Raw genomic sequence first — 12954 nt, forward strand, 5'->3', positions numbered from 1 at the left:
TATCAATAGCATTAGGTTTGCCATAGATTCAGAGATACTTGCCAATTTACTTCAACTAGACAGGGTTTAAGTTTCTTAATTTTCTCCCTTAGTAGATGATGCTGCCTGCATCTTCCAAAATACAAAACAGCTAATCTCTCTTTTGTTGGATGACTAGCTTTCCTAATCTGTCATGGATTTCTGGGTTTATTTACAAATCCCCACTACCTCCCCCACACTAAGTCTCTGAGGTAGCTGAGTTGCTAAATATGCCATATACATTGTAATTTTTTAAGCCTCACACTTTCAATTTATTAACTTATTAAGGCTCACAGTAGCCCTATTATTATCCTTCACTTTTGAAGTTGAAGAAACTGAGGTGGTTAAATAACTTGCACACAGTCACACAGTTGGAACTTAAACAGCCATCACTAAGCAAAGCTAAGATTCCAACTCAAGGAAATCCATATTCAGAGTTCATGCTCTCAACCACTACCTTATTTTGCCCTGAAAAAATGTGAGATCCAAGACCAGGCGCGGTGGCTCACGCCTGTAATCCCAGCACTTTGGGAGGCCGAGGCAGGCGGATCACGAGGTCAGGAGATTGAGACCATCCTGGCTAACGTGGTGAAACCCGTTTCTACTATAAATACAAAAAATTAGCCGGGCATGGTGGCAGGCACCTGTAGTCCCAGCTACTTGGGAGTCTGAGGCAGGAGAATGGCGTGAACCCAGGAAGCAGAGCTTGTAGTGAGCCAAGATTGTGCCACTGCACTCCAGCCTGGGTGACATAGCGAGACTCCATCTCAAAAAAAAAAAAAAAAAATTGAGAGATCAATTTAAGAACACACCAAAAGTTTCAGAATAGCTAAGCTACCTAAATAAAATTAATCAATTTCAAACCTCTGACTCTATGGTCTTATGATGTTCATATAAGTATATTTTCCATCTTCTGTTGACTACCACCATGAGTTATTCTTTTCTGGTTCACACTATAAAAATTACAACAAGAGGATATGTTCTCTTTTCTTCTAAATATTTATACTATTTTCATTAGGTAACAAACAAAGAAACAAAAAGCCTGTAACATAACACCTGCAAAAGGATTGAATAAAAATAATAGTGTGACAAGTCCAAATTTTGCTTCCAAAGAAAGCACATTTATTTAATACAAAGAATATATTCCAAACTCAAAAAATACTTAAGAAATAATGAAAACAGGAAAAAAACAAACAACCAAAAAAACAACGGACACGAAATGAAGTGAAGATGCTAAACTTCAGTTCATTCTATTTAAAAGTTTCTGGTTGCTACGTGGTTATAAAGCCCATGGAGGTGAAATTCAAAATTACCTTGCTCTATTCGAACAATAGACTTAATCTTCTAGTTAATTTGAGAATGTTGTGATTCAATGGCTAAAATAACAGATGGCCAGTGAGTAGGCCTGGATTTTAGTTGTGGTTCTGATGTTATTAACTACTTGGGCAACCTCTGATAGAGTTGAACCTATCGTAATTCACAGGACTAGGTAGGCTTTTAGGTTTAGTTCCAATATTTCATGAATTTCTGAGACTAGTAGCACATTACTTAATAAACCAGATCCAATGCTAAGTATTTCCAAAGAAAACAACTTGCAGTTAAAGTGTGATGTTTCCTTTAAGTATTCATGTTATTTCCTGGCTACAGCTCTTATTGCTTAATAACAAATCGTATCCTACTCCTCTAAAATAGCTAGCATGCTTTCCAACCCCAGATTACCACTAGACATACCCAAAAGAAAAACAAGAAAAAAAAATCTTGTCTTTGGAGACAGTAGTAAAATAAGACATGTTCATTTACTAACAAACACACACAAAACATTTTGTATTTAAAGAAATACAAAATATCTAAGTATCTCAAAAATAAATTCATCCAAATGAGAATATATGCCATCTCCCCTACAGACCTTCACTTACTAGGCAATTGAAAACCACCAGTAACACAGCAAGTTGGTTCATAAGTGCTGGGAGAAGATTCCAGGAGTTGTGGCTCAGGTGCAACATTGACCAGAGGTCTACAGGAACTGGATTCAGGGTTCTGAGACTGACATTGGCTAGATGCACGTTCCAGAGTTTCGAAATTTTTAGACTTAGAAGTCTTGGGTGGGCAACTGTTTCCCTTGAGGCTTGCAGGTTGGCAGCTCTGGGCTACAAAACCCATCTGCTGAGTGCTTTCTGATTGGTAAGGCTGAGAAACACAAGCCAGCCCTGCTGAAGAACTTTCTGATTGGCACGCTGTCCTTTCGCAGGGCCTGGAATTGGAGTAAGTAGTTTGGACAACTCCGGGGAGGCAGTTACTTTGCACACAGTTATCGTCTGTGAATAAGTCCTGTTCACAATTGGTCATTTGGCAGCTGATGGTTTCATTGCAGGTTTCCCGAAAGTTGTCCAGGAAACAGGTTCTGCTATGGAAGCTGCTGGGCAAACACAATCTGTCTTCAAAGCTTATAGGATTAGTGCCATGTGTGATGGCAGAGAGTGCTGGGGCATTGTGGAAGCTCCTGAGTGAATGGCAGTGGCTATGAGGCATATTGCTAAAAATCCTTAATTAAAGATGGTCATAAGGACTCAACATGCTGAGTTTGAAAATTAAATTCTTTGGTGCGGCGATTATATACTCAGAAACCTGAGTGTTGGCTTCTCAAGACTTCTTTGCAACTCATTGCTTAAACTAATTTAAAGGATAACATCTCATTACCACTTTGGTTATATATGCAGATGATGTCTTATTAACAAAGATGTAAGTCCATTTTGAATCTTCAAAATGGCTTTTATGTTAGCTCCAAAGATGGCTCATTCAAGCTGGGGTTGGTCAAATAAGAGTCTAAACCTGTTCACCCAAGCTAACATTTTTTTTTTTTTTTTGCCACCATGACTCTGCACATTGGTAAGTGGACAATGAGAAATGCATGAGGCAGTGGCCAACTGAATACTGATTAACATTTAGCACTGGTTTTGAGAGCTGCCAATGTAGCAGAATGTGGTAATTTGATGTTCAAGACATTTAAAGTTAGAATTGGATCCAGGTTGAGCCCAATCTCATTCCACTCAGATATTGTTCTCTCCAGTGGACCAGAATGTGAGAGGACTTTGTGATCACATTCCTTCTCAGTGTTCATGCAAAGTACTGAGTGTGGCCATTGCCCAATAAATACTTGTCTTTTGCCTAACATTTGGTTTCCCTAATCTCCTTGAAAGCCAAGTTTAAATGCTTCCTTTTCCTGAAGTCTTCCCCCATCTTCCCATTTAGGAGTTATTTCTTCCTTTTCTGAATTACTAATGGATTTAATTCCTTTTTTCTATATTTGACAAAGTGGTGTGTTTACTTGTGTTTGTGCTTCTCAAAGGTTGATTATTTTCCTTTATAACAAACCTTCTTCAGATATTTTTCATCTTTATTCTGTGCTTTTTTTATTGACTGCAGACAGATGATCAGTTCCTATGTTTATTGCATTAGGACACCGTTCTTAGCATAGTTTCATACTCATGGCACAGAGCCAACCAGCACAATTTCTATAATATATTCTATAATATATTTGGCTCAGGTAATGACAATAAAATAGAAGTATAGTCTTAGTGCACTAACTAGACTCCCTTTCTAAGGTCTGAAGAAGCCCAAGAACATTCAGCAATTCTCAGTAATTCTTATGCAAACACTTCCTTGAAAGACTGAGGATATTATAAATTTAAAAGGGCACATCTGAATACTTTCAGCTTTATAGGCTGCACACTCATCTTGTATACAATACCTTTGTAACACACGCAAGTCATTTATAATTTTGAATAACCACACTTGTATGTTTAAAGATCTCACTGTGCCCTCCACATGAACCCTACAGCCACCCATTTAATTCTTACACATATATGTATTTATTATTGCACGGAGGCTTCATTATAGCTTGTGACTTTCTTGCTTAAAGATACCAAATGGATTCTCATTGTCCTTACAATAAGATCTTTTTCCTTTAGACTTCCCTACAACATCTTATAAGACCTGGCCATGGCCTTTCTTTCTTTCTTTCTTTTTCTTTCTCTTTTTCTTTTTTTTTTTTTTTTTTTTTTTTTTGACAGAATTTCACTCTTGTCGCCCAGGCTGGAGGGCAATGGCATGGTCTCAGGTCACTGCAACCTCCGCCTCCCGGGTTCAAGCAATTATCCTGCCTCAGCCTCCTGAGTAGCTGGGATTACATGCGCCCACCACCACGTCCAGCTAATTTTTGTATTTTTAATAGAGATGGGGGTTTCATCATGTTGGTCAGGCTGGTCTCGAACTCCTGACTTCAGGTGATCTTCCTGTCTTGGCCTCCCAAAGTGCTGGGATTACAGGCGTTAGCAACCATGCCCGGCCCTATTTTTCTAAATCTAACTCTTTTCATGTCACTCTGCCCAAAGTGATTCATCCTCACAGGCCTCATGCAGCTCATTGGCACACTAAACCTTTCCTTGCCTCCAAACTTTGCATACGCAGCTGCCTGTCTGTTTCACCCCTCCATTGCCTTCTCCCATTCTATCCATAGTTCTCATCTTTTGTGTCTTAGCTTAAGAGTTACTTCTTAGAATGTCTATCATCCTATATGAAAAAATTTCATTATCAGGGTCTCATATTTTTTCATTTTTAAAACTCATCTTAACTTATGATGATTTTATTTATTTATCTTTTGGCCTTTGCCACTAATTGTGAATTCCATGAAGAGGAGAAGCATGTGTATCTTCCTCACTTCCATACCCCCAACACTGAGCATGGTGTCTCATTGCCATATCATGAGATTCCCATAAGTGTAGCTGCAAAAATTCATACATAGAAGGTGCTAAGTAAAAATTTAATTATAACTAAACATCTGAAAAAATATAGTTTTGAAATTTTGACATTTCCAAGATTTCTAAGAATTGGCAAGAGTATTGAGCTCAAAGAAAAACAAATTTAAAAACTATGCCTATCTTTCAGCTACTCCTTTGTTTAATAAGAACAAAATCATTAAGAAAGCTACTTATTACCATGGCACAAACTTATTCAATTATTTCAAAATCATGTTTATTTGTAGGTTTTTTTTTCTTTTTTTTTAGACGGAGTCTTGCTCTGTCACCAGGCTGGAGTACAGTGGTGTGATCTTGGCTCACTGCAACCTCCATCTCCTAGGTTCAAGCCATTCTCCTGCCTCAGCCTCCCAAGTAGCTAGGATTACAGGTGTGTGCCACCACACCTGGCTAATTTTTGTATTTTTAGTAGAGACGGGGTTTCACCATGTTGACCAGGCTCATCTCGAACTCCTGACCTCAGGTGATCCCCCCCGCCATGGACTCCAAAAGTGCTGGGATTACAGGCGTGAGCCACTGTGCCTGGCCATGTAGGTATGTTTTTACCATGAAAATGGGAGCCAGTTCTCAATGCCAACACAGAGTCCTCTTGCCAAATTGTATAGGCATAGGCAGGACATCATATAGGCTGGAATTTACAGAACTGTCTCCAGCCAGCAGCCTTCTTATTAATTTCACAATGTGCAGCCAATTACTGAGTACTTGGGCAGTTCCTTCAAATTTCATATGGTGATGTTAAGTCTGTCATTTGTGAATAAGGTCACTCCATGAGTTATTTTCTCTTTGGAATGAGGCATTTGCACATTTTATTTAAGTGAGAGCCAAATTAATAAGTGTTTCAGTATATAATTTTGATTCAGTGAGTAAACACAGATTTTGGTTGTTGCTGGATTTATAGAGGGAGTTACCTGGTTTATTACTATGGAATGACGTAGGCTAGGACAACTGGTCACCTTGGAATTGTTTACATGCAGCCTACTAAAAACTAAGTATTAGCTTTGTAAGCATTTGAAAAGTTATGACTATGTAGTTTATCTGCTGGTATTCTTGAGAAATAGATAGAACTGGTTACCTAATTGCATACAGTAACTGGATACTCTTGCTACTAAAGAGGTGAACCATTCCCTGGTCTCTCCTGGACTTGAAATCATTCTCCTGGAATGACTGCAGCTGCAGTGGCACCTCCTAACCACCAGAGGGTGGAATATCAACATTTGGTATGAGGATGCAATTAAATATAAGAATTCTAGAGTGAGAATGCCAGGATTCTAAGCCAATATTTACAATCTCAAACTGTAACTTTGAACAGGTTCCATAAGTTTTCTATGTCATGGCTTTTTCATTTTAAAAATTAAAATAAATGAGATATTGTATATGGTACCAGATTGCCTGCCACATATTGAATGATAAATAATAACAATTATTACTGATCAGGTTAGGAATCTTCATGCAGACTAAGACGCTTCTCATTATAACATCAATCTAGGATTGATATAAAATTATAAGCAAAAACAAGCACAGTTTTTTTTATGTTTATGATTATGTTGTTGGTTTATAATTATGTCTTAATTTTCACATTCCATTCCTTTAAAGGTTGGATTATACTTATTCCCATTAATGATGGAACTTGTCTCCATCTCTTAAGAGCTCAGCATTTGGTAGTTGTAACACTGAATAATTTATATGTCCTTTATATTTGATCATATGGCTATACTAAACTTCTTAATCACTTGTTTAGAAACATTAAAGTGAAATGAAATAAAATAACCATTTCCTTTTTTTTTTTTTTAGAGGCAGGGTCTTACTCTGTAGCCCAGGTTGGAGTGCAGTGGCGTGATCACAATTTGCAACCTCAAACTCCTGGATTCAAGCAATCCTCCTACCTTGGTTTTCTGAATAGCTAGGACTACAGGCTCACACCACAGCACTTGACTATTTTAAATTATTTTGTAGAGACAGGGGTTTCACTATGCTGCCCAGGCTGGTTTTGAACCCCTGGCCTCAAGTGATCCTCCTGCCTCGCCCTCTCAAATTGCTGGGATTACAGGCATGAGCCACCATGCTTGGGCCTAGTCACTCTCTTCATCCCAGTGGTCCCACAATTTATTTACCTCATCCTTGTCTTAGTTTTATCTCATCAACCAAACTTATACCAAATGCCGTAAGTTAATTTTAATCCATTCCTCTTCTCCATTCACCAAATGCCGTAAGTTAATTTTAATCCATTCCTCATCTCCATTCAAGAAGTTTCATACAGAACCATTGCATAACAATGGAGGAATACTAGAAAAAGCATGAAGAGATGTGGCTTTCAGCCTTGGATCCATCAATTCACCGCATAAGTTTGGACAAGTCACTCTACCTCTCTGGATATCTTTTAAGATAGTGAGTTTAGATGAGAAGCTCTCTAAGGTCATTTCCAGCTGTCGCATCCTATAATTTTCGGTCAGAATCTTAATAACGTAGAATCAACATTACATGACATCTCATCAAATCTGTCTATTGAATGAAATCTTCATTTACATTTAAGACCATCTGATCTTTATTAAGATTACATATAAAATTTTAACAGGACAGACCAAAGACTGAAGTCAGTATATTATTAGTTCCCACAGATGCTAGTCAATATCCACAACTGTAAAATTAGTAATCTTATAGTATTTAATCTTATAGCATTAATCTTATATTAATTCTTCTTATAGTATTAATCTTATAGTATTTGACAGCAACTCTTGAGAATAAATAAAAGTATATTTCTGTAGTCAAGTACACGTTAGTCTATCCCAAAAGAGGCTTTTTTGAGGGAAATGAACAACTTTTGTTAAACATAACATTCTATGAAATAAGTCAAGTACTGTATAACCCTTCTCAGACACTGTAATGCATATAGAAAAAAAATTTAAGTTGTAGAATACTTCAAAATTCTTATGTGGAATATAGAAATAGTATTTTGCCAGCTTTCTCTTTCTAATGAGAAATAGATATTTTATTATATGATAAAATAAATCACATGTGACATCATTTGTTCTCTGAGACTATCTCTAAATAATTTTGCTTCTTTGGCTAGTTCTTGGTCATTTACAATTCAATTATACGACACATTAATTCAAATAGCCAAACAAAAAACAAAAGAAGTAAAACATAAAACTTGGAGGATTACACAGTGTCTATGCAGCTCTTAATAATAAGTGATTGGAGAAAAGAATGAACCATGGTGTTTTGACCATCTGAGCGTTATAGTCCACATTTTCTGACTCTTTGTTCCATTATATCTTGGATATGAAAGCATTATAGTTTACTGTAGTAATTATACACTTGTTTTTGCTTCTTTTCCCAGATGTAGTTGTTCTTGCCTTCCTCTGAGGTTATCTTTGAGTGAAGTTATTTTTCTATTTCTGGGTGATCCAGAAATGTGAATTGGTTTTTGATTTGTCTCACTTCTGTAGGCACTGGAGTTGTGACAGTGTGTCATTGAGATATTGAGATTGTGCTAAATCAATTGTGATGATGATGATCAGAGGATTGTGACAACTAGCTTATCCAAAAAGAGTTCCACTAGCAAAAATGAATGCGAGTTTGATGTGTCATTGACATATCCTGGGACTGTCACCTGGCTCAATTCCACTTATTTATTTAATATTTATTTATCTTTTATTGAGTACAGGCATACCACATTTTATTGTGCTTTTCTTTGTTGCACTTTGCAGATATTGCATGTTTTACAAATTAAAGATTTGTGGCAACACTGAGTCAAGCAAGGCTATCGGCATCATTTTTCCAATAGTGTGTGCTCATTTCATGTCTCTGCCACATTTTGATAACTCTTGCTGTATTTCAGACTTTTTCACTATTATTTTATCTGTTATGCTGATCTGTGATCAGTGATGTTTAATGTTATTATTGTAATTGTTTTGGGGCACCACGAACCACATCCATATAATGAAATGGGAAAAGTTCTTTTATTCTCCCTTGCAAGGCATGTAATGGGGTTGTGGCTCGCTTCTTTGGTGAGCCCCTGCTCAAACCTCTGGGGGAACAGGCAGATGGGCAGGTTGTGGGTCTCCAACCCTACAGCAGTGTCCAGGGATGAATGTTTACAGTTGTAGCCCCAGTGGGCGTGAGTTACAGTGTGTTCTTTCAGTTTAGCCGTCCATAGGCAGCTTGTGTTAGCTCAATTACACCCTCTGCCTTATCACAAAGACGGGGCTTTCTGTATCCCAGAGTTTCTTGCCTTGGTATACCAGAAGAATCAGAGCACACATGGGCTTGGAGAATGAGTTGAGTGCAAGTTTTATTGAGTGGAAGTAGCTCTCAGCATACGCGGGAGCCAGAAGGGAGATGGAGTGGGAAGGTGGTTTTACCCTGGAGTTGGGCCCGCTCAGTGGCTGGGCTCTCCTCTAACTGCCCCGGCCAAACTTCTCATCGTTCCGCTGGTTGACGGTCTGCAGGTCTGCCAGTCTGCCAGTGTCTGTCAGTGTGCTCTTACACAAGCGTATTCCTCTTTACGTCCAGCCACTTGTGTCTTCTGCCGGTGTGTTCCTCTTGACGTCCAGCTGCTCGTGTGCATGCCCACTAGGGTCTCGGGTTTCTCATAGGCACAGCATGGGGGCGTGGCAGGCCAAGTGGTCTTGGGTAATGCAACATTTGGGCACAAAATAAGAAATGGCTGTCCTCACCTCGGTCCGTGGGCACAGGCCCGGGGGGGTGGAGCCATAGCCAGGGACCCACCTTTCTCTACCCAGAACTTCCCTGCCCCCTCCCGTATCAATAAGACAATAAACTTAATAAATCAAATGTTGTATGTGTTACAACCGTTCCATCGAATGGCACACCCCTGTCTCTCTCCCTTTCTTCAGGCTTCCCTCTTCCCTGAGACACAACAATATTGCAATTAGTCCAATCAATAACCCTAAAATGGCCTCTGTGTGTTCAAGTGAGAGGAAGAGTCACATACCCTTATTTTAAATCAAAAGCTAAAAATGATTAAGCTTAGTGAGGAAGCCAATGTTGAAAGCTGAGATAGACTGAAAGCTAGGCCTCTTGCACCAAATAGCTAACTTGTGAATGCAAAGGAAAAGTCCTTAAAGGAAATTAAAAGTGCTAACTTATACTAATGAAAAAAATGATACTCTATATGAATACACAAATGATAAGAAAGCAAAACAAGCTCCTTGCTGATATGGAGAAAGTTTTAGCAGCCTGGATAGAAGATCAAACCAGCCACAACATTCCCTTAAGCCAAAACCTAATCCAGGATGAGGCGCTAACTCTCTTCAATTGTATGAATACTGAGAGAGGTAAGGAAGCTTTAGAAGAAAAGTCAGAAGCTAGCAGAGGCTGATTCATGAGGTTTAAGGAAGGAAGCCATCTCTATAACATAAAAGTGCAAGGTAAAGCAGTAAGTGCTGATGGAGAAACTGCTGCAAGTTATCCAGAAGATCTAGCCAAGATCATTGAAGAAGGTGGCTACACAAAACAGCAGATTTTCAATGTAGATAAAAGAGCATTCTATTGGAAGATAACATCATCTAGGACTTTCATAGTTAGAGAGAAGTCAATGCCTGGCTCCAAAGTTTCAAAGGACAGGCTGACTCTTTTTTATGGGCTAATGCAGCTGGTGACAAGTTGAAGCTAATGCTCATTTACCGTTCTGAAAATCACAAGGCCCTTAAGTATTATTGTAAATCTATTCCACTTGTGCTCTGTAAATGGAACAACAAAGCCTGGATGATAGCACATCTGTTTACAGCATGGTTTACTGAATATTTGAAGCCCATGGTTGAGACCTACTGCTAAAGAAAGATTCCTTTCAAAATATTACTGCTCGTTGACTATGCACCTAGTCACCCAAGAGCTTTGAAAGGGGCTGGAGGGAAGGCAGAGATGGGCTGCAAATGGGCTTTACAATTATATTAAGGGGTCTTCATTGGGAAGGAGGATTGTTGAAGGTTTTAAATGAGTGTCTCATTTAAAAACATGTTAGCTACGAGTAACAGAAATTGTAATTCAAAATGGCTTAAGCAATAAGAAATTTTATTGGCTTATATAAACCAGTGTCCAGAAGTGAGATGGCCCAGGTTCTGTTCTCCTGCATTTCTCTTGGTTCTGGCCTCTTTCATTTGATGGTTTAATTTTCAGGTTAGATCAGGCATGGTGGCTCACGCCTGTAATCCCAGCACTTTGGGAGGCCGAGGCAGGCAGATCACTTGAGGTCAGGAGTTCGTCAACAGCCTGGCCAACATGGCAAAACCCCATCTCTACAAAAAATACAAAAACTAGCTGGGCGTGGTGGCATGCACCTGTAATCCCAGCTACTCAGGAGGCTGAGGCAGGAGAGAATCGTTGGAGGCAGGAGAGAATCGCTTGGAACCAGGAGGCAGAGGTTATAGTGAGCTGAGATTGTGCCACTGCACTCCAGCCTGGGCAACAGAGGGAGACCCTGTCTCAAGAAAAAAAAAAAAAATTCAGGCCATATGCAAAACGGATGCAGCATTCCACATATAACAAAGTCCAGAGGTAGAGAGAATCATTTTAAGAAATCCCAGAGACAATTTGGGAGGCCGAGGCGGGCAGATTGCGAGGTCAGGAGATCGAGACCATCCTGGCTAACACAGTGAAACCCCGTCTCTACTAAAAATACAAAAAATGAGCTGGGCGTGGTGGCGGGCGCCTGTAGTCCCAGCTACTCATGAGGCTGAGGCAGGAGAATGGCGTGAACCCGGAAGGCGGGGCTTGCAGTGAGCCGAGACCGCGCCACTGCACTCTAGTCTGGGTGACAGAGCAAGACTCCGTCTCAGAAAAAAAAAAAAAAAAAAAAAAAAGAAACCCAGAGAAGGAACTTTACCAGAAGCATTGTTCCGCATGGCTCCTTGTTTCTCATTGGCTTACCTCAGATCACATGCTCATTCCTGAGCCAATCACTTTCAGTAGGCATTGGGGCGCTCTAGAGTAGCCAAATTCAATCCTTAAGCCTAAGGCATAATCACGTTCATTTGCAGGACTATGTGCAGACGAGGAGAGATGCACAAACAAAATCCAATTTCCATAGAAAGAAGAGCGAGAAGGAAAACAGCTGTGAGAGCAGTGAACGATGAGCTACCCACATCCATTTAGACATTTGAAAGTGTAGATGACTGTGTTCCACTTAATGTAAGAATATAATGGACTATCTAGTTTTGCATCCAGATACAAGCCCAGGATATCAAGAGGTAAAGTCTTATCTCTCAGTCCGTGTCACCTATGCATGATACTGCCAGGTTTCAGACAGTTTTCAGGTGACTTCTATTATAACAACGGATGGCTTTATAGTGACCCAATGAAAGGAGGGGGGAGTGAACCATCAAATTAAAAAAAAAAACTCTTAGATATTATATTCTTCTTATTATAGTGGAATGCATACATCTTTAATTTCATGCCTACCTAAACTGTTTGTTTCATTACACATGCTACTGAAGTCAGTTAAAATCCTGACCTCAGAATTTCATTGTGGCTTATATATGTCTGGGAAGAAAGATTACAGGAAGGATTTTGATAATGTTCTCATAAAAACAGCCAGGCTAGTACTTGCTAAAACATCACTGCTGTCTCTGGATATTTTCTTCCTAGACTAGACCCATGAGTAGCTTAACCAAAGTGAAGTGTCCTGATTAGGCCTAAATGGCCATGAATAGAAAAGCAGAGATAATCTCCTGTCCTATCTCTGAGTCTACTTGGCAGAAATTCCCAGGAACTAGATCTCTGTTGTTAGAAAACTCTGCCTATCAAGGAACCTACTCCTTTCCCTCAAAGTGAATATTTTATTTTTAGACAAAAAGTGGGGGTTTCAAATTCCCGACAGACATCTTATAAAGAAAATTAACACAAGATTTGTGATCTGATATCAGATTAAATGAGTTTATTTGAAGAAAAAGAAATCAACTCTTGCTCCATTTTTAACTAGAGAAGGAAGGGAAAATACAAGAAAACAGAAGAAAAAGAGATGAGTATTCTATGAGGAAAGTTATTTTAATATTAATAGGTTTAAAACAATTATCTTTTCTGGATAGTAGAATATAGGTTCTAGCCAGATGATAGCTGAGATGGACTTTGAGAGAAATAATTGTAATGTGGAGGTTTGGAGCCC

The 12954-nt window shown here is 39.1% G+C and overlaps 1 protein-coding gene across 1 annotated transcript; it reads right to left on the minus strand.

Moving 5' to 3' along the window:
• Positions 1-1894: 1894 nt before the first annotated feature.
• On the minus strand, positions 1895-2577 carry KRTAP27-1 (keratin associated protein 27-1). The gene has a single exon (XM_004062671.3). It carries the CDS (start codon positions 2545-2547, stop codon positions 1927-1929), a length of 621 nt encoding a protein of 206 aa, XP_004062719.2. The 5' UTR covers positions 2548-2577; the 3' UTR covers positions 1895-1926.
• Positions 2578-12954: the final 10377 nt, after the last annotated feature.

The sequence above is a fragment of the Gorilla gorilla genome, chromosome 22, assembly GCF_029281585.2.
Source record: "Gorilla gorilla gorilla isolate KB3781 chromosome 22, NHGRI_mGorGor1-v2.1_pri, whole genome shotgun sequence".
Classification (NCBI taxonomy): Eukaryota; Metazoa; Chordata; class Mammalia; order Primates; family Hominidae; genus Gorilla; species Gorilla gorilla.